The 22,779-nt window shown below is 41.9% G+C and overlaps 1 protein-coding gene across 1 annotated transcript in view; it reads right to left on the minus strand.

The window, feature by feature from the left end:
* Positions 1–342: 342 nt before the first annotated feature.
* cpne7 (copine VII) overlaps positions 343–22,779 on the minus strand; it is a 145,329-nt gene continuing 122,892 nt past the window's right edge. The window contains exons 13-16 of the mRNA XM_073070216.1: positions 21,935–21,986; positions 19,688–19,821; positions 13,638–13,874; positions 343–5,862 (exon numbers count right to left, since the gene is read on the minus strand). Coding sequence (XP_072926317.1) covers positions 5,725–5,862; positions 13,638–13,874; positions 19,688–19,821; positions 21,935–21,986 — 561 coding nt within the window. The 3' untranslated portion in view covers positions 343–5,724. The remainder of the gene's footprint in view (positions 5,863–13,637; positions 13,875–19,687; positions 19,822–21,934; positions 21,987–22,779) is intronic.

A 22,779-nucleotide genomic window follows, 5' to 3' on the forward strand; every position in this document is an offset into this window, starting at 1 on the left:
GGTCCTCGATATGGTGATCAACATTCCCCCCCCCCCCCAATTCCCTAACATGACCAAGCTCCCTCCTGCTCCTGATGCCAAGATTCCTGTTGCCACCATCTTTGCCCAAACTCCACAAGCCGCGATGGTCTGGATTCCAGTTGAGTGGTTGCCAGGGAGAAGACAGAACTAAAAGATCCAAAAGACCCCAGTGTCAATATGGAAATCATTTCTATTCCCCAGTCAACTCACAGTCTCTCCATTAGTATCAGAGTCCTTTAATCCACGAATAACAACATTAAAATGCCAAACAACAGGAAGAAATAAAGAAAATTAAGCCTTGCGAAAGTATTTATGGTATTTAGTTATATTTATTATAGATCTGTATAAAAGCAAGAGAGCTGTGCCCTATCCTTACTAATGTTTTAACAGCCATTGATCAATATTCCAGCATTTCTTAAATGAAAACACACAATGTTAAATTCATATAGTTTTATATAATCTGAGATTGAGCATTCAGTTCACAAGCACGAAGACTATACATTTCCATGCAGTCTTTATATTAGATGATGTAAAAGACCCACTAAGTTCATACAAATTGATTGGGAATTGTGAAATACAGCATGTTAAAAAACAGTTATTTGGAATCAGAACAACACAGAGTAGGTCAATGGGCCTGTTATTGGCATGCACTTCCATGAAAAGCAAGCAAACATACGCAAAATATTTTAAAGCTCTTTTCTCCACAATAAAACTACTTCTGAGCTCAACCCTGTGAAACCTGGTCTTGCATATTCCAATAATTTCTGCAAGTGCAAGTTTTAGAGAGACTATAACTTCTGTTTTCAAACAGCCTTCACTCTCCCATTTAGGATCTCCTTAGCTGGCCTCTGAGATTATTTTAGAGCATTCCATTTGCTTCCATCATCTCCCTCAACTCACACTACCTGACTTAGCTGCCAGTCAAAACAGTTCCATTGTCGACCTTACTCCCACGTATCAGTTGGACATAATTGCATTGTTATTTTCATGAGAGCTGCTTGCATAAGCAATCATTCTTTATATGGCGGTAGCATTAAAGTCATACATCTACTTGTATAGTTGTCCAGACCATTTCCTGCATAAAACCAATATAATCTGCACTATCCATTTTTCAGTGATATGACTCTTAGCCATACAAGTACAAAAACTGGATCATTCAATGATGTGTGTTTAATAGGATTAATTCGGAAGTGAAATATCAGGAATTTAAGCCACTTTAAATCTAAATCAAATTCATTTTTTAAAATTTATCTGATAAGAAGTAACTGACAAACATGAGCACTGCAGAAACATCCTGAACAGGCTTGGTCATCGTGGCAGTATCGTACGGAGGGGCATTTTAAACAAGTTTACCCCTCAGCTAACACTGAACATATATGCAAGGTGTCTGGCATCTACTTTAAGAGGCAAGGTGGAACGACAATCAATGTGATCCACGGGTACTTGAAATGTTACCCCCAAAATTTGTCCTTTTTACAGTCTCAGGCTGGAAGTCAAATGCCAGAACAATTAAGTTCATCTTTATAATCTTTCTTTATAATCAGCAAAACTAAACCGCTGATGTAACTTTCCAAGGACACACATGTGAATCAGAACATTCATTGTCTGAGAACTAAACTGATGGGGTTGCCCACCCATGATGGGACACACTCAGTTTTCCATTGAGACCAATGGGTAACCTATACACTCCTCCTATTGACTACGGAAGCACTGAGGAGGAAAGCTACTTTCAGGCCAGTACCTCAGTCCCATCCAGAGTTCGTGCACTAAGGAAGAGTTGACTTGAGACATTCGTTCTTTGGTAGTTGCTGGTGGTATGCAATACAAACTCCCAAAACTCATTGATTACTACTAAAGAATTTCAAAAATATGGGGAACCCATTTAGAATTTGAGATTTGGAGCCAATGTGAGATTGAGATCCATAAAAAAGTCATTCATATTCATTCCATTTCTCACAGTCATGCACCTGGAATGTGAGAACTCTACAGCTAAATCCACAGAGAAAATATCCCTTTGGTCATTCCTCTGGTGCTCTCTTGAGAATTTTAATTAAGATTTCTTAAATGAAAAGAAAATGGGCTATGCAAATCCGTAGCTGACCAAAGTCGCTGTAAGGTCAGGAGTTAACTGATTTGTTGATTATCTAAACATATTGTGTCAAAAATCTGATTAATTTATGGTAGCATTTTATCATGCACTCTCATATATCTGCAATTTTATGTAGGAAAATATGTAGCTGAATTACAATCATGTCTTACAAAGAAATATTTCTGTTGACATCACAATGATAAATTATACAGTGCTACAAATGGTAAACTCTGGTGACCATGAGGTTTTTAAGTTTTAATTTTGCAATGAAAAATGCTAATTAAAAATTGTGAGCAGAAGTATAAATGATTTTCTAAAATAATGGAAAATAATATTTTTTACACGTCTACATCAAGATCATTGTTTTTATATATAGAAATAACACATAAAGATACTGTGCATCAATAATAATTTACTTCATATTTATTAAGATAAATATAACTTAAGTAATTCTTCTAGTAATATAACTGCCATTTCCTTCAGTCCTCCTACTATTGAAATTTTAAATGCTTTAATATTTTACTTTGATATGTTTGAAAAGAGCTACAAACGACTTTAGAGATATGTTTCTATGTTGCATGTGTGTTATACTAAAATGTTTCACTCTGAAGACTTAAACACTGATGAATTCACACTTTACAAGGACGATGTCATTAATGCCATGCTTTATGGCACTGATCTGCTACTAGTTTAAAAGTGCTACATCTAGAAAATTCTTAGCGATTATTAACACATTTTTTATTTAAAAAAAAGCAAACATGAAATCAAGCCCGCAAACCCAAATAAATGTGACGTTTGCCCTTAGACTTCATGCAGTCACTAGCACTGTCTTAGTTCATGTGGAGAGCAGGATTACAAGATGGTGTTCAGACTGGAGCATGGGTGGTGTGGGAAGACGTGTTTGCAGTTTGTATTTAAAGCAGCAATAATTTAAAAATATATATAATTTGCACGGCTAAGTTGTAAGACACCACAGATGCAAATTAGCAATTTATACTCATTATTCAGAATAATATATGTTTTTGTTGCTTTTACATCTTCATTGTAAATAGCTCCAAGTAATTCTAGGGTTAGAGTCTTGAAGGTAAAGACTCTGAAAATGTTTGCATTTGATGACCAATCAGTGATCACATTAGTAAGTTTCTAAAGAGGAGCGAAGTTGGCCTGTTGTCTCTAACAATCTATTTCAGAGGCTTAGGTACTTCACTGTTTTCTCATGGGTAGTGATCTTCATGAATCAAGATGCAAAGATAAGTAAAACTATAAAAGATGGAAATATTTTAAACAATCTTTAAACTCAATTTTATAACCAAATATCACTTTAAATAATATCAATTTTAAGCTTGTTACCTTCCTTTCATTGCCAAATCAATCAGGAATAGATGGGATTTTTTTAAAATAGTGAAATGAATCCAACAAATGTGCACAGATAGTGTTGATTATAATTAAACAGTGAAACAGCAAAAATATTCGAGATGGTTTTTCACTTAAGCTATCTAGCAGAAAATAATATTTTGCACCAGACATGATTTGAAATGAAACATGACATTTCATGGGTTCCAAGATGAATGGGTATCAGATTTTCACCAGGTGCTTTGGGTTTAAATTGTTTCTATAATTTGAGAAGATATTCTGAGAACTGCAGACACCACCTGCAGGACTTGCTGTTTTAACTTCCAGTTTTCAACGGCAGCATTTTTGCATTCTGGGGCATCTGGTGAGAAATGAGTTCCACTTCCTGTCAATCTTACTATTTAGCAAAAATCCAGACCTAAATGTCCTGAAGGGAGAGTGGGACAAAATGGACTGAGACACTGGAACTCTGATTTTGCTCTTCTTTGGTGGCAAGCCAGGCCCCGATTCTGTTCAGCTTTACTGGGAGATTAGTTAAAATATTATGCAAACCTGACCATTTCACACTGATTCAATGATTGTGCTGTAATTGCACCTTAAAATATAAAGTAGCTGCCAAAAATTCAAAAAAACCATTATTCTGCACTTGCCAGACAGTATAAATTAAACAATGTGAACTAAATGCTGTCAGTTTGAAATTCTACAGTAGAATTGTGTTAACATAACAAAACTTAATTGTGCACACATTTTCCCTTTGTTATTGTGTCTGCTCCCTTTGTTCATAACCATCCTCATCTTTATACCAACTACTGTGGCAGCTCAATCTCTTTCACAGGCTCCACTACTTCCTGTCCATCAATTGTTTTGTTTTATTTCTCTGACAGTAATAAACTTTATTTTAAGTCCCTGATCAACTTCCCCTTTTCTGCACAGACTTTCTGAACAAAAAAAAAGTTTGAAAAGATAAATACTACAGGGGTCTTTTTTCCCACTTGTGCCATGAAATCCGTGAGGTACCATTTTCCACAGTTAAATTCAACACCACTGCTATATCCATCCAAGGGAAATTCTATGTGTGGGATTCAGTTCTTCATAACTCAGAGATTTAGTGGTAGAGAATGCTGCAATGATCTTACCTTTTTAAAAAGGCACTTTATCCGTGAACTGGTGTTTCAAACATTTATTGTTGGCTTATTTATAACAAAAAGCAAGAGGGAAATGTGTTTCATGGAATACCAAAACATCATTTGAGGATAAAATGTGTTTTTTTTCTGGCTTCTGTCTCTCTCGCTTTCTGCTGATTAAATAATTGGTTTGCCAAGAGCTTTACCATGAAGACAAAATCCTTTTAAATTTATCAGCTGTTTAAATATCCCAATCCTATCCAGCATATTTTCCCAGCATGCACCATACCCAACAGGGAGTAAGTCAAACTTTTGTATATGCTATTGTGTCAGCTGCTAGAAAGGTTTCAATCCTTCACATCAAATCAATCCCTTACTGAGATGTGAACATTCTTACATTAAAAACTTCCTTGAATTAATAGCAATCTTCAACTACTTCTAGCAAATAAAAGAAACATGCTGACTTACTGATTCAAATTATCCCTCGATATTCTTTTCTTTTTTCGCGATTCTGATCCAAAGGAGTAGTTTCCCATTTTTTAATACCTTGATTTAAACTATCTTCCTATTTTAGTGCTAGGCCTATTAATTTTTGCATGCATTTTTGTTTCACAATTCAGGCAAAACAAAATCTTGTAAAATTCTGCTGGAAGAATATTTGCACAAAAATCAACCAAACAACCCAACTTTCCAGATTAATTACCAGGTTGCAAATGAAGAAAATTTGCCATATGTGGTTTGCCTTTATCCCAGTGGGTGTAATTGTTTTTTGAAAGTACTGTGAATAAAAAGGAATTAATTCATGCAATATTTCTGTTGTCTTAAGAGGTTTCTAGTGCCACATTGGATGTATTCAGTCCAGATATTAAATTGTCTCGTTGATTCAGAAAAAGCACTAAAACTGTGATGTGTTTGGGAATTAGCCAATGTTCCCCAAACATCATCTTTCAGCATCCAGATGTTTTGCTGTGGTTGATCATTGGCAAGGACTTAGCAACTTGTTTATTCAAGTTGTGAAAATTGTTTTGCTTCACATTAATATGTTTGTAGCAAACCAGTTACGTAATGTGAAAATTATTTTTCGCTGTCATATCATTTTCTGTCTTCAGAGACTTCCACTGGCAAATATCAGTTTATTTACTCTGGAGTTGTGCACGCCGACTCGGAGGAATCCATCGCCGGACACTTCGGAGGAATCGCCTTGTAACTGTAATACTCCACAACTTGCTTTGGAACTTCTGCTAAGACACACTTGGCCAAAGCTGCTGGAGAAGCCTGAAACGTGGTTTAAAAAAAACACATTAATTCAGAAATAGAGACTTTCCTCGATACAATTCATGGCCCATAAATTGTGAGCTCTGGGGAAGTGACATCACTTGTACTGATCTTAAAAATAGTTCCAGAGTTCCATTAAGCCCTGCTAAGAAGTTCCCCTTTTCAAAGTCTACTGCTATCAGCTCCCAATCCAAAGGCATCCAGTAACTGTGATGTCATCATATTGGCTGAACAGCCAATCACATTAAAGATTTTTTCACAGATAGGAGATAATTTTAATTAACTTTTAACATTGTACAAACTTCTAAATAAAGTTTTGTACATGAATACTTGATTATATAAATATCATATATTTAACTCCTGAAAATAAGTAATAATTCCAAGGTATTGCACTTTGGAAGGACAAACCAAGGTAGAACATACAAGGTAAATGGTAGGGCACTGAGGAGTGCAGTAGAACAGAGGGATCTGGGAATACAGATACAAAATTCCCTAAAAGTGGTGTCACGGGTAGATAGGGTAGTAAAGAGAGCTTTTGGTATATTGGCCTTTATAAATCAAAGTATTGAGTATAAGTGTTGGAATGTTATGGTGAGGTTGTATAAGGCATTGGTGAGGCTGAATTTGTGTATAGTTTTGGTCACCAAATTACAGGAAGGATATTAATAAAGTTGAAAGATTGCAGAGAAGGTTTACAAGGATATTGCCGGGACTTGAGAAACTGAGTTACAGAGAAAGGTTGAATAGGTTAGGACTTTACTTCCTGTAGCATTGAAGAATGAAGGGAGACTTGATAGAGGTATATAAAATTATGATGGGTATAGATAGAGGGAATGCAAGCAGGCTTTTTCCACTGAGGCTTGGGGAGAAAAAGACCAGAGGACATGGGTTAAGGATGAAGGGGGAAGGGGGGGGGGGGCTTCTTCACACAGAGAGTGGTGGGAGTGTGGAATGAGCTGCCAGATGAAGTTGTAAATGCGGGCTAACTTTTAACATTTAAGAAAAACTTGGACAGGTACATGGATGAGAGGTGTATGGAGGGATATGGGCCAGGTGTGGGTCAGTGGGACTAGGCAGAAAAATGGTTCAACACAGCCAAGAAGGGCCAAAAGGCCTCTTTCTGTGCTGTAATGTTCTATGGTTCTATATATATATTAAAGTCCTTTGTTCTTTGACATATTCATGAAAGGAAATTATAATACATCCAAAATTGTGTTTCTTAGGCCACATGGTTTGCTAATCATAGTATTCTGTTATAAATTCAATCAGACCTCAAGAAACTAAATATATAGTTTTCTTACAGTAGGACTAATTTGTAAAATAATGATTTTAACTTCATTCCCAGCAGTTCAGACCACACACTGGTTTACTACCAACAGTTTTAAGGTTTGTTTGTAAAGCCTCCTGCGCATGAAAATTAGAAATAACTTTTGTGTTCAATGAGTAATGGCAGTACTTTCACCATAGACAGGGCAATAAGATCCAGATTATGTTTGTCTAGCAGTTTACAAATGTCTGTGAATTGAATGGCTTACTGAGCCACTCCGCATGGCACTTCCGAGAAACCAATACCATGAGTCTGGGGACCAAACAGGCCAGGCTAGGCATGGACAGCAATCATTAGTGAGTCTGGTATAGAAATCTGGTGGTTTTGTGATCCCCATTATTGATAGTTGCTTATCATTAAAGATTTAAGAAGTCACAGTATTAGATTTGAGCTTGTTTCTCAGAAAACGAGAGGCTAAGAATCCTGGACCAGTCACTTAGCTATTAACCATTACTGGGCCAGTAACTTAATGGGTGAAGTTTGTGGAGGGTGTAAGAGGAGCTGGGTCAATGGAGCCTCACTAAAATCAAATCTTGAGGGGTTTTGCCAGCAGAAGTGTTGAGGCCATGACCAGGGCCATGAACAATGTTCAGGTAGAGGAAGGAGATAGTTCGGTGAAGGAGCAACTATGAATTTGGAATCTCATCTCCAGGGAAACTTGAAAGACGAACTGACAGGTTAGGCCTCAGATAGTGGCCAGAGAGAGAGGTGGAGTCAGTGTCAGGGCACACCGTAGTGTCTGTGGTATTGGGAAGGGCTTTGGTCTTCCCAGTACCACAGAAAGGCTGGTGTGGGTGCAGTCAGGATACTCAGGGAATCTAATGCATTTTCAGATCATGCCTCTGATAATACAAAAGAAGGTAATAGTGGAGACTATGCAGGGAGTGACTAATGCTATTGTAGGTAATCTCTGTCCACAATGTCACAGAGGAAACAGAAGCGGCCAAAGGCAGCCCCGGAGACTTGGACCGCTTTGACTCTCTGAAGATGGAACAGGAGTATAAAGTGGTACAGTTTGGACCACTGGTGTGCTGAAACCGGGAAAAGAACTGCAGGAACTCAAGAAAAGAACCAGCTGCATTGCTGTCAACATGAAACAGAAGGACTGGATGACTTCCTTAACATTCTATGAGTTTGAGGAATAAGAAGATGTAGAGCTGTGGCCATACTCTCCACTCACTGAACCTGTACTCGCAGCCGGTCATCTGGAGGAGGAGACAGTAAGGAGGGTAATTCTCTCACAAAAATGTGGTCAAAGTCAAGCAGCAAGCCTCTCAGTCCACCTTTGATTTAATGTGGCAAAAGGACATTTTCGCATTCGCTTTTGCTATGTCATCAGAACTGACCAATTAGTTCTGTTAGTTCATTGGACACATTAGTGAAAACCAAATGAAGTTTCACAACAATTTGTAAATCCCCAGTGAGTTACTGACACCATCTTGTGAACCCAGCTTTGCAATATCTTATGTCAGATTTTGGATTGCAATGAGTGGATTTGTAGCCAAGTGGCAGACCAATAGGAGTGATAAAAGATCAAAGTGCCTTAGTGAAGAATAACTCAAAAATAGACCTCCCCAGGTTACAGCAGTGTTCTGTTCCTGTGAAATTATCAAAAGCAGGACAGTTCACAAATCAGAAATGCAGCCACAAACTGAGTTCCCAGGTGACAGAAGATAGTTGCAGCTGACAACACCAGTCTCACAAAGGTTTGTCTGAATGTATAGGCTCTACATCAGTAAAGTGTTCGTAACCTGCGGAGGACACGACTTGTTACCAGTTTATCCTATTCAGCCAATTTCATTTTCCTCAAAAAACACACTGCAACTTCAGAACAGAATTCTAAGTTGTCTGCTGCCTTTTGAATAAATCACAGCTTCATTTTCAAGCCCATCTTAAATTAAAAACCATGAAATACGCTTCATGTTTAACTCTCTTTTTCAATATATACTTCTGACATTTTGATCTCTTTTTATGCTCTTGAATAAATTACACTCCATGCCAGCCTTATTAATTCTTTAGAGCCTTAGGAATGAAACACTCACAAAAATTTTCTAGTGGAGATACATTTGGTTTCTAGATCAAAAGTTAAAATCCAAATGCCTCATTTTCATCTTGGTTTCTTTGTTGTTCTGTGTGTATTTCCTATCTTTAATGTATCATCTTGAGTCTAGTGTTCATATCACTTCATAAATGAGAAGACAAGGAAATAATTTTGACAATAAAACAGATGACTATGTTTGAAAACCACTAAATAGAAAAAAAATCCAAAAGTAGGATGAGGAAGCTTAATCAAATTTTACTTTTTGACAGCCTAAAGCAGTTTTTGCAATAATTGTCCATGAGTCATATGCATCACTTTCAGACAAATCCAAGTGCAGTTTTTATTAGTAAATGAAAATTAAGAAACACAAATTACTACTGAGCAAGGGATCTCAATAACAATATTACTGTAACCCCATGAGTGCGTATTGTAATATTCTAGTGTGTTTATTGGCAAAATGAAATAGTGTTAAGAATTGGAATTGGATTGTGGTGTTTTGTCCCTTCCTTCTCTATTACCTGTTAGTTATTTACAACACAGACAGAAACAACAGACTGCAAGGAAATGGAATTTCAAGCAAGATGTGAAAGATTTCAGTCTTACTGATATCAACCGTGATTGATATATTAGACTTGGTAAAAGAACCAAGTTTGGGAAAAAAGAAGTACTAAAGAATTTTAAAGAGCACAAAATTGCCTACAAGGACAAAGGTGGTTTTCCTTAACCTCCTGGTTGAACCATGTGAACAAAAATTGCCAGTCTTGGTGCGCTAGAGAGTTATAGGGATGAGAAAGTACAGAGGAAAGAAGAAATTTAAGAAAACACAAGTGTGATAGAAATGGTTAAAACTAGCGTCGGATGGGATATTTCACCATTCTGGGATAGCTGGGCTTAAGACTGCTGATACGTGTCGAGAATGACCTTGGAGGATAAGTGCAGTACCAGGATCTCCAATAAATAAGAGACCAGGCCCCTGGGAGGATGCGTCTGGATATTAATTATGAGCCCTAATAATAGGAAGCAGGAAGAACTGTTAGGCTCGCGCTGAGAGATAATTGACTTGTCTTTTAAACAATTGATCATATATTGACCATGGGATGCCAAAGAAAGCTCTGTGAAGTCGTTTGTCTTGCTTTATAAATACGAGCTCTGTTTAACCTAAAAATCAGAGTTCTGGTGGTGGTGGAGACTGCTGCAGACTCTCCATGTTATCATGTTAATAAACTCTTATAATGTAACTCGAAGTCACTCTTGTGTTCTTAGTGTTTCCACAACAGCAAAAAAAGTAACTGCTGACCTGGGAATAAAGAGCAAACTTGGAATAATGTCAAAAATCATTCTGAATGTTTAAATATATAAATAGTCCATGCTGAAAGATTTCTGGGAATATTTGAATAAGATAATCTTCTCATCTCCCAACACAAAATACAAGAACCCTTCACCATCCCCTAGTGGGCCCTTCTGTATGAGAATCTATTATATTATTTCTGGTTAAAACTGCTGTGTATCAATTTCAAATCAACTTGTTAATGAAACAGCTGAAGTGTGTCAATTATTTTATGAATGTGTCTACCCTGAACAGGGGAATCTTATCTTTGGATTGGAAGAACAGTCACATGGTCAACTCAACAAAAGAGAGGAATTATCCCAGACTGCTGACGAAAGCAAACTCAACACTAAAGGTGTAAGTTAGACTTGGTAAACGAACCAAGCAAACTCTATCAAGGATGTAATGTTGAGACTTCATAAAGCACTGGTGAGCCCCCTCTTCGAGTATTGTGAATAGTTTCGGGTCCCTTATCTTAGAAAGGATGTGCTGAAACTGGAGAGGGTTCAAAGGAGGTTCATGAAAATGATTCCAGAATTGAGTGGTTTGTCATATGAAGAGTGTTTGGTGGCTCTGGGTCTGTATTCACAGAATTCAGAAAAATGAGGGGTGACCTCATTGGAACCTATCAAATGGTGAAACGCCTTGATGGAGTGGATGCTTCCTGTGGTGGGAGAGTCCAGAGAACACAGCCTCAGAATAGAGGGGTATCCTTTTAGAATGAAGTTGGGGAGGAATTTCTTTAGCCAGAGAGTGGAAAATCTGTGGACTTCTTTGCCACAGGCAGCTATGGAGAGCAAGTCTTTATATTTAAGGCAGAGGTTGATGGGTTCTTGGTTGATCAGGGCAGGAAGGGATACGGGAAGAAGACAGGAGATTGGGGCTGAGTGGAAAATTGGATCATCCATGATGAAATGGTGGAGCAGACCTGATGGGCCAAATGGCCTAATTCTGCTCCTATATCCTATGGTCTTATTTAGGAATTAATCTAATAGAGCACATTCAGAAAAGAGCATAACATCCAGAATACCTGGCCCGATTCACTGCTGGGAATGTGTACTCCAATGAACTCAAAATACTATTGTCAAATCTAGACAAGAAGATTTTTAAATTTCAAGAAAACGGCAGCAAAATTTTGCATTGGAATGTGCTAAATATTGATTTCAATTTTACTGTATAATGTAGGCCAGGTTTTTTCTACTAAAATAAGACACTTGTCCAAAACATAACTTTCTGTGGAGTTTCTGAGGCAGAGGGGCAATCTGACAGAAGTATATAAAATCATGCAGGGAATAGATAGGCAGAGGCTTTTTCCCAGGGTGCAAGCATCATAAAGCAGAGGGCTTAGCTTTACAGTGAGAGGGGGAAAGCTTACAGGAGATGAGGCAAGCACATTAAGTGGAGGGTTCCTGGAACATGCTGAGGGGAGTGATGGGAGCAAATACTAAAGTAACATTTAGACAGACGTGTTTAGAGGCTGGGAAAGAAGGGATACAGATCATGATTGGCATAGACATTGTGAGCTGAAGAGCTTGTTTACGTGCTGAACTGTTCTTCATTCTATATTCTATAACCAGTCAAATAATATTAACTTAATATGGTTATTTTTAGACACTATTTTTAACATTAAAGTGCATAGCATTCATATTTTTGTGACAACTTGGAGAACTGTGAACACTTCTAAAATTGGGAGGTTTATATTTCTAATAATTAACAGGCAGCGCTTTGCGAATATAAAAGAAAGACTATTGTTACTGAACAGACACAAATGCCTAATAAGAACTGCATTCGTGGTGTATTACAGAAAATGTTATGTGACTGAAAATGTGTTTCAACAACAGTGAAAGAAGGCACCACTTTAGAGTGAAGCCTTCTGCCTTGGAAGAAGAGGTCCAACTGGAGCAGGAGAGATACTCAGCTATAAGGTCAGTACGAGGGGTGATTGATAAGTTCGTGGCCTAAGGTAGAAGGAGTCAATTTTAGAAAACCTAGCACATTCAGTTTTCAACATAGTCCCCTCCTACATTTACACACTTAGTCCAGCGGTCGTGGAGCTTACAGATCTTGGACCTCCAGAAAGTGTCCACAGCAGGGGTGATTGATAAGTTTGTGGCCTAAGGTAGAAGGAGTTGAGTTATCCAGCTCTCGTTACATGCACATGCAGTTCAACTCTTTGAGTGATTATGCAGAAAGTTTGAAGTTAATAGCTCATCAGTTAATAACGCACCGGGGTGATTGATAAATTCGTGGCCTAAGGTAGAAAGAGATGTTATTAACTTCGAACTTTCTGCCTAATCACTCAAAGAGTTGAACTGCATGTGCATGTAACGCGAGCTGTATAACTCATCTCCTTCTACCTTAGGTCACGAACTTATCAATCACCCCATGCTGTGGACCACTTCTACAAAGAAGGGATCTGTATGCTCCACGACCGCTGGACTAAGTGTGTAAATGTCGGAGGGGACAATGGTGAAAAATAAATGTGCTAGGTTTTCTAAAATTGACTCCTTCCACCTTAGGCCACGAACTTATTATCAATCACCCCTCGTATATTAATTGGAAAGCTGTTCAAATGTGGGAATGGGGGGTACTAGAGTTGATTGGTGGTGGGGCCAGGGAGACTATTCCGCATGATAATGATTAGGAGATAAATCGAGTGGGTGTCAGAAGCCTGAGGACTTTGGCAGTATGAAGAGGATCATGCCTGAGGACTAGCAGTAGTTATGAAAAACTAAGGAGGGCATCTTCATGGAAGGAGACACCACAGATTCCTGAGCAGTGTGATTTGAGACTTTAAAATAGTGTCTGAGAAGCCTTGTCCAAGTCTGTCAAAATGACCATTGTCAAAATGTTTGCCAGTGTCTGGGGACTGCCATGTGTTTTCATATTATAGTGTGAAGGTATAAGCAATTAAAAATATGCTCCCAAAGTATAAAGTACCCAATTGCATTTAGTAATTCAATTGAAAGGGTAGGTTTCCTTTCTGTTCTGGTTTTGAGAATCAATCCAATAGAAGTTAATCTTAATTTAAAGATCTTATCATTCAGCAAACACTTATTACATTTCTAAAAAGTTCTTACATTTTTAAATTCACGGAAGGGGACAAACTGAACAATGTCTCTAAGCACAGGTTCCCCCTTTGGAGATCGCAAAACCCCATCATCACCGTCCAGTATCTGCATATCTGTAAAATCTGCATTCCCAACACCAACAATGATGATGGACATTGGAAGGTATGACGCTCGGACTATTGCCTCCCTTGTATCCGCCATATCAGTAACGACACCATCTGTTAGAATCAGTAGGATATAATATTGCTGCAAAGACAAAATTAAGATAGAGTTAGGATTAGTGGGACCCCGATACAAAATGTTAAAGCAAATACAACTAACTTTTCAGGGCCTACCCGGGAGGATAGCCAGAAACTGTGCAAAAAGAACAGTTAACATTTCAATTCAGTGACCTTTCAACAGAAATGGAAAACTGTTTGAGAAACTTTTTGTGATTTATTTGTTTCCCTGTGTCTTCTCTGCCCCTCCCCTCTTTTGCTGCATCTTATTAATTGCTCATTACTACCTTTTGAACCATTTTGATGAAAAGATGTTGCCTGAAATTCCAGCTGTTTCTATTTCCAACGGTGGTACCTGGCCTGCTAGGTATTTGCAGAGTTTCTGTTTTTATTGCAAATCTACAATCGTTTGCTTTTATACTGCTTTTCACAGAGTGCGCTCATTATTATTATGTCTCAGAAACTAGTGAAGACTTCAGTTTGCGTTGGGGAATGGACACACTACACACCTTGGATATCTCATTCTTTACTGGCTGCTAAATGCGACGTGTTAATGTTGCCTTGTAGATACATTCCCTGCTATTTAATCTAGAATGAGCTTATGCTGTCATAATATCTCACTATCTGTGTCTTTCAGATGTTAAACCAAACCCCATCCACCTTCTCAGTACAAAGCAACAGATGGTGAGTCACTGTTTCTAAAAGAGCAGGGCTGCTGTACTGGTGCCCTGACCAACTGTAAGTACATGATCAACTGGCCAACGAAATGGTCTGGTCTTGAGTCTGCTTGTGTAACCTATCAGCAGGCGAAGTAATTGCCGTGCCTGTAAGTTCACAAGTCCAGCCTGTCGTGGGTGGAGTGTTGGAGTGTTAGAAACACTGGTTTTAGGATGCTGTCTGATAGAGAGGTGTGGTGAACTACATATACCTGTCTGGACACGCCCCTCTGCTGACTGCTCCTGTGGCTCCTCCCACAGACCCCCCCCCCACTGACTGCTCCTGTGGCTCCTCCCACAGACCCCCCACTGACTGCTCCTGTGGCTCCTCCCACAGACCCCCCACTGACTGCTCCTGTGGCTCCTCCCACAGACCCCTGCTGACTGCTCCTGTGGCTCCTCCCACAGACCCCCCCACTGCTGACTGCTCCTGTGGCTCCTCCCACAGACCCCCCCCTGCTGATTGCTCCTGTGGCTCCTCCCACAGACCCCCGCTGACTGCTCCTGTGGCTCCTCCCACAGACTCCCCCCTGCTGATTGCTCCTGTGGCTCCTCCCACAGACTCCCCCCCTGCTGACTGCTCCTGTGGCTCCTCCCACAGACCCCCCCCCTGCTGACTGCTCCTGTGGCTCCTCCCACAGACCCCTGCTGACTGCTCCTGTGGCTCCTCCCACAGACCCCTGCTGACTGCTCCTGTGGCTCCTCCCACAGACCCCTGCTGACTGCTCCTGTGGCTCCTCCCACAGACCCCTGCTGACTGCTCCTGTGGCTCCTCCCACAGACCCCCGCTGACTGCTCCTGTGGCTCCTCCCACAGACCCCCACTGACTGCTCCTGTGGCTCCTCCCACTGACCCCTGCTGACTGCTCCTGTGGCTCCTCCCACAGACCCCCGCTGACTGCTCCTGTGGCTCCTCCCACAGACCCCTGCTGACTGCTCCTGTGGCTCCTCCCACAGACCCCTGCTGACTGCTCCTGTGGCTCCTCCCACAGACCCCTGCTGACTGCTCCTGTGGCTCCTCCCACAGACCCCCGCTGACTGCTCCTGTGGCTCCTCCCACAGACCCCTGCTGACTGCTCCTGTGGCCCCTCCCACAGACCCCCGCTGACTGCTCCTGTGGCTCCTCCCACAGACCCCTGCTGACTGCTCCTGTGGCCCCTCCCACAGACCCTGCTGACTGCTCCTGTGGCTCCTCCCACAGACCCCCACTGACTGCTCCTGTGGCTCCTCCCACTGACCCCTGCTGACTGCTCCTGTGGCTCCTCCCACTGACCCCCTGCTGACTGCTCCTGTGGCTCCTCCCACTGACCCCTGCTGACTGCTCCTGTGGCTCCTCCCACAGACCCCCCACTGACTGCTCCTGTGGCTCCTCCCACAGACCCCCCACTGACTGCTCCTGTGGCTCCTCCCACAGACCCCCCCACTGCTGCCTGCTCCTGTGGCTCCTCCCACAGACTCCCCCCTGCTGATTGCTCCTGTGGCTCCTCCCACAGACCCCCCCCCTGCTGACTGCTCCTGTGGCTCCTCCCACAGACCCCCCCCCCTGCTGACTGCTCCTGTGGCTCCTCCCACAGACCCCTGCTGACTGCTCCTGTGGCTCCTCCCACAGACCCCTGCTGACTGCTCCTGTGGCTCCTCCCACTGACCCCTGCTGACTGCTCCTGTGGCTCCTCCCACAGACCCTGCTGACTGCTCCTGTGGCTCCTCCCACAGACCCCCCCCGCTGACTGCTCCTGTGGCTCCTCCCACAGACCCCCCACTGACTGCTCCTGTGGCTCCTCCCACAGACCCCAGCTGACTCCTCCCACAGACCCCTGCTGACTGCTCCTGTGGCTCCTCCCACAGACCCTGCTGACTGCTCCTGTGGCTCCTCCCACAGACCCCCCCCACTGCTGACTGCTCTTGTGGCTCCTCCCACAGACCCCCTGCTGACTGCTCCTGTGGCTCCTCCCACAGACCCCCGCTGACTGCTCCTGTGGCTCCTCCCACAGACCCCTGCTGACTGCTCCTGTGGCTCCTCCCACAGACCCCTGCTGACTGCTCCTGTGGCTCCTCCCACTGACCCCCTGCTGACTGCTCCTGTGGCTCCTCCCACAGACCCCTGCTGACTCCTCCCACAGACCCCCCCCGCTGACTGCTCCTGTGGCTCCTCCCACAGACCCCTGCTGACTCCTCCCACAGACCCCTGCTGACTGCTCCTGTGGCTCCTCCCACAGACCCCCGCTGACTGCTCCTGTGGCTCCTCCCACTGACCCCTGCTGACTGCTCCTGTGACTCCTCCCACTGACCCCCTGCTGACTGCTCCTGTGACTCCTCCCACTGACCCCCTGCTGACTGCTCCTGTGGCTCCTCCCACAGACCCCCGCTGACTGCTCCTGTGGCTCCTCCCACTGACCCCCGCTGACTGCTCCTGTGGCTCCTCCCACAGACCCCTGCTGACTGCTCCTGTGGCTCCTCCCACAGACCCCTGCTGACTCCTCCCACAGACCCCTGCTGACTCCTCCCACAGACCCCCCCCTGCTGACTGCTCCTGTGGCTCCTCCCACAGACCCCTGCTGACTCCTCCCACAGACCCCTGCTGACTCCTCCCACAGACCCCTGCTGACTGCTCCTGTGGCTCCTCCCACAGACCCCCGCTGACTGCTCCTGTGGCTCCTCCCACAGACCCCCGCTGACTGCTCCTGTGACTCCTCCCACTGACCCCTGTATAAAGGCGATTGGAGGCACTGCTCCTCCCTCAGTCTCCAGGATGTTGTCTGGTGGTCTCTTGCTGCTGATAAAAGCCTATCGTTTGACTCCCGTCTCCGAGAGTTATTGATGGTGCATCAAGAGGTCACTGCAGTGCACCTCCCATGACCACCACAATAGATGTGAGGACCAGTCATGAGCTTCAGAGAAAGCCTGCAGTCATCTCAGACTTTCCCTGACCCTCACCTCTGGATTTCCTACTTGCCTAGCAGGTGTGGCTGCCTTATGTACAACAGGTTTAAAAGAAACTACTATACAGTATGTGCGGTTTTCTACCACAGGAATAATAATGTCAAACTGGTGGTGGCAGTAAACCTACTACCGGATGAAGAGAGGCATAAGTTCTCTACTGAGCTGTTCTTCCTATCTTTCTGAGATCCCCTCTACTGACCTCTCAAGGGGGACCCCACCCCACCCAAAGCAGCATCATCTACTCCTGGCTGCATTATTGTACAAAGTGTGATTAGTGGCCAACCGAAAGGAAGAGTCCAAAAGGCCAAGTCTAATGGCATACTACTTCCGAGCAAGTGTGTGTAATTTTGCTTTGGCATCAACAAGATCAATTTTGGACGGAGTGTGAAGTATAAGACAACATGAAGATATTTTTGCTCTAAAGTTTCATACTTTTTAACCACCTTTTCATTAGAAGTTTAAGCTTGGGTGTACCACTAGGGGCATATATGAAACTGATGACTGTCACCTTGTAACAAGGTAACAGCGACATAATGGAATCTCAGCATCTAGCCTCTTAAAGACAACAATTCACTGGTCCGCTAAGAGAAGCTCTCTGCTGTGCGTAGAGTTGATGATAATAAAAATTTCTGGATCGGTTTAAAGAACATTAAAAACCATTGGCAAAGTCATCTGCCATTATCAAGATCAGTTTGGTTTGATGTGGATAACTGATACTTAGGAACTATTCAACCATCACATATGGCAAAACACCATCCCATGCCCAGCAGAAAATAAATAAGTCATGCCAGCAGTTCAAAGTTTAAGCCCGAAGGAAGTGTTGAGTCATCAAAAATATGTGGTGACAAGAGAAGGCCAGGAGGAGTGAGCTTTACTTTTATTATAAACCAAGGAGCTCTTTCCAGAACTATTTCTGGCCCGAGATCCTACGTTTCCAATCTGAGCCAAAGATGGGTCAACGCTCTCTGAGGAATCAAAGCCAAGGAGCACTTTGTAACATCCCGAACTATGAGTCAACTGTGACAGATGTCACTGCTAAATCCATCTCTTCACACTCTGAAGGAGCAGATCTTGCTGACCTCCACCTTACTCCTCAAAAGCAGTAGGACTTGCCATTATGCAAACTACAAGTAGCAGGACTGCGGGACCAGATGGCACACCAGCTGGAGTCTTCAAAGTAGGGATAAAGAACTGGCACAGAACCTTCACAATCTCTAGCTTCAACTCTGGTTTAATAATATGATTCTAGAGGACTTTAGACATGCTGATTTTGTTAGATCTTTTCAGAAAGGAGCCAGGGTGCAGCATGGAAGTTATTGTGACATTGACTTGCGGTTATCCTTTTAAACTGATTATTCCCCTCACCAGGGAAGTCAGTTTCAGATTATTCTGCAGGACAATCAATATGATCTTCACTGCCTGTCAAATCCAGGAAAAGCGTCAGGAGCAAGAACAAAACCTGACCAGGTTCATTGATTCAACCCCATCATTTGTGAAGCCCTGATGATCCTCCAAAATTTATTAAAAATGATAGAAGGTTGTCCTTCTGCAACATCTATCGAGTTCACTATCTCCTCCATGAATTTTGCTGGATTTGCATCAGACTATCTCGGGGGATCATACTCGAGTGGTAGAGATTTTCTGCATGTCGAACTTCAGTTTCTACTTTTTAAACATCAGCTGTTTTTCCATGGATTTGACTATTGGGGCTCTTCAATTCTGGTTATGGTCCGTCTCACTCACCCTCTCCTTTTCAACCAATTATGTTCAATAACCTCACCCCTTGCGACCAGTACTACCATAAACCCACAATCTGTCACCCACCTCACCGAGGAAAGGCCTTTATGCTATTTTATTACTTATGACGTCTTCGGTTTTATTAATGGAGGGTCTAACAGCTGTCAACCCCACTTTACCACATACAGTACCAGCTTAATGTAACTTTCGACGGTCTGAGAAACTCAGATATATTAATTTAGTGTTAAGGATTGGCTGCAGTATTGGGAATAATGCCTAATTTTCTTTGATCCAGTGCTTCGTGATCTACTGTGCACTCAAGTAATAACTCGGTCTGTACTTGAGCTCGAGGGGGTGACCACCTGTGGGTGTATATACACATTCAAGCTGTTAATCACACCAACAATGTACTTCTGCAGATAATGGCTGCAGCGTAAGGTTCTACATACAGAGGCTTCTTTCGACTTCTCTTCCTCAGCTGCCACCTTCGCGACCTTGTTTATGATGGGAGACACATTTGTCGGTCCATAAAGCTGGATTTTAGGTAGACAGCTCTGATAAGATTCAACTACACCCTGTATTCCTTAAACAAGGACAGAGTTAAGTTAGCAATTGCTCTCATGTGTGTGGTAAGTAAAAAAAAACCATAAAGCTTAAGTATATAACATTAAATTTATAATGTCTATCCCCGTGCTGGTAAAGCATATACCTTATAGGGGGGAACTCCAATAATTTGGCATCCCACTGTTCAGAAATCCCAATGTTTTGTCATTTGGATAATCAAGGTCTGCTTCCTGCACTCCATTAAAACCCATTGGGCTCTCTTTCCCACTTTTACATCTAACCAAAGTCCCAAGGACATCAGATATTTTATTCTATATTATTTGTGCTAATGCTCAATTTATATTGGGCCTATGGTTAACCAGATTGAATTTTTATTGGCCGCTCAAATATGTTGGATTTTTAGGAACAACAGACTTAGTGGCCAGGTAATTCAGAAAACTGATATGAAGCTGATTTAAAGGTTTATAGATCCCAGAGATGGAGCAGAGGTAGGAAACAATGGGAAGAAGGTGCATTGATAAGTGGGAGGATTAGTACAGAACAGAATCAAATAGTGAAGTTACCTGCTTCACGTACACTGTGTATACATAGTGTGGGAAAGAGATAGAGTTAGATATATGAGTGTGGAATTTATTGTGGGACTCCAGCCAAAGCTCCCTTTTCCTTACATTTACCTGCAGGTCACAGAAAAACAGCCAAGCCTGGATGTTGGGTTATCAATACACAGCTAGTGGAGGGGGTCGAAAGGCATATTGGAAGAGGTTGAGTTTGTTGTCAACACCATGGACATTAGCTGACTCCTTGCTGATAGATGGAATCTCCTCGTACAAATGATCCCAACGTTAAGGAGACGGGCAGTGTTGGGTTACTGGACGTTCTAGGAGGCCGGTGCCAGTAGGCAGAGCTTTTATTGTTAATGAGCTCATGTCCTAATCACAGAAGTAAAGAGGCCATTTAAGATGATGACGTTTGTGAACTGGGAAGGCAGGAAATTACTTTTGAAAATAGAGCTTCTAGTGGGTTGCCACTGAATATATTTTCACAGCTATATGGTCAGAGGATGCAGTGACATCATCAAGTTAGCACCACATGCAGTGTCTCACTAACCACAAGGCAGAAAAGTTTAGGGTTAATGGAAGTGAACATCAAGGAATGAAGGTTTGCTTCTACTCTGCTTAGAGGTGACATGGACAAATAAGATAATGAAGCACACAATCCTTGAAGATTTACAATGCATTGAAATCCTGCTTCTGAGCAATATTGGATTAATGTTTCTAACTGGACCAAATAATCATTTTGTATTATTAATTATGTGCCAGTTTTGATGAGACCATGGATAATTACTTGAGGGATCTAAATGCAAAGTTATCCAAGTGGTAATCTTACTAATAAAACTAATTCCTGATCTTGTTCTGCTTTTAACAAGGAAGCTATTGAAGAACAAGGCACACATAAGCTGCCAGTATTCTCTTTATTGGCTTCAGCTGCCTGTAAAGTCAAATATTTAAGACACTAACTCTAATTTAGTATCTTTCTAATTGACGTCTAATACATTTTAAATGGGCACCAGGGGAAATTAATATTTAGCAGCTGGAGGGAGCCTGTGCATCTTTCAACAAGCTTTGCTGTTCAACATTGAAGATCCCTGCGACTGATTATTTAGCTGATATATACCATGTCCACCCTGGGCTTTTACCATTCTGTTATATTAATCAGAGGAAAATAATTTTAGAATTAATCTGCACACAGAAGTTTCTGCTGTGGTTTGAAATGTTCTATTGTACTTGTTATTCCCCTGGATTCGGATGAATCATTAGATGGAAAATTCTAAAATACTTTGAGATAGAAATACCTGCTTAAGAAGAAAAACTCTTTACTAACAATGCAATAGCAACTTCACATTATGGGGTTCATTGACCATTGTGGGCTTTTAAGATTTGGTTTGACTCAATGTATTGGAGTTATGTGCGAGGGTGTTGTTCGTGGGAGGAAAACCACAGGACTCTACACCAGGATAGCTAGCATCTGCTCCACTGTGATGCTGCATTGTGATGAAGAATAAATGATTTCCTGGTGATATAATTTGACAGCAGAACCACACCCTCAAGCGAATGGAAGTGACTGCAGCTTACCTTCACATTCATCGTCTTCAGAATTAAAATTAATGGCAAAATTGTGTGAAACCTGGAAAAGGAAAATTATACTCAAATAAGTTAAAACATGAATTTTTACCTGTTCTCATAGGAAATTCAATTTTTGTGGCTAATCAAAGTTTTATGTTAACAATTTAATTCTTTAGTGGAAAGGAGAACCATTCACTTCTCATTTCCTTCACGTTACCAGCAATGAAGATCACAATTACTGGCAGCATAAAGCATCTATCTAACATTGAATTTAATTCTGTTCTAGCTGCAAAGCACATCTGTCGATGGTTTACAAATAACATCTTTTCATATTGTCCGACAGCGAATTAAGATGCAGGAAAGAGAATCACCTGCCGTTGTAACGTAGAATTCCTGAACATCAGTAATCAACCTATTGCTCTCCCATTAAAAGTGCTATTAGAAGATGAGTAGTGACTATGAAAATGTCATCTCCAGTACATTCAAGAAAGCTGGTCACCCTTACAACAGATGCTATTTCAGATCATTTGTAATTATGCCCATGGAAATGCCCGGAAGTAAGAGGTTCCCAGTGAGAATGTAGCAGTTCCAACACTGCAGCACAGCCTGTCCTGTCTGTCCTAGTGATTTCCCTGGTACCCTGCTGTCTCAGATCCTGAGCAAGTTTCACCCAATAAAGGTCTCCGAATGGTAGCTGCACAGTGTGAGGACGAAAAGGAAGATTAATATACATATGCCTGAGTCAGTGGTGGAGGCAGATACACTAGTAAAATTTAAGAGACCACTAGACAGGAATATGGAGGAATTTAAGGTGGGGGGTTATATGGGAGGCAGGGTTTAAGGGTCAGCACAAC

The sequence above is a fragment of the Hemitrygon akajei genome, chromosome 17, assembly GCF_048418815.1.
Source record: "Hemitrygon akajei chromosome 17, sHemAka1.3, whole genome shotgun sequence".
Taxonomy (NCBI): Eukaryota; Metazoa; Chordata; class Chondrichthyes; order Myliobatiformes; family Dasyatidae; genus Hemitrygon; species Hemitrygon akajei.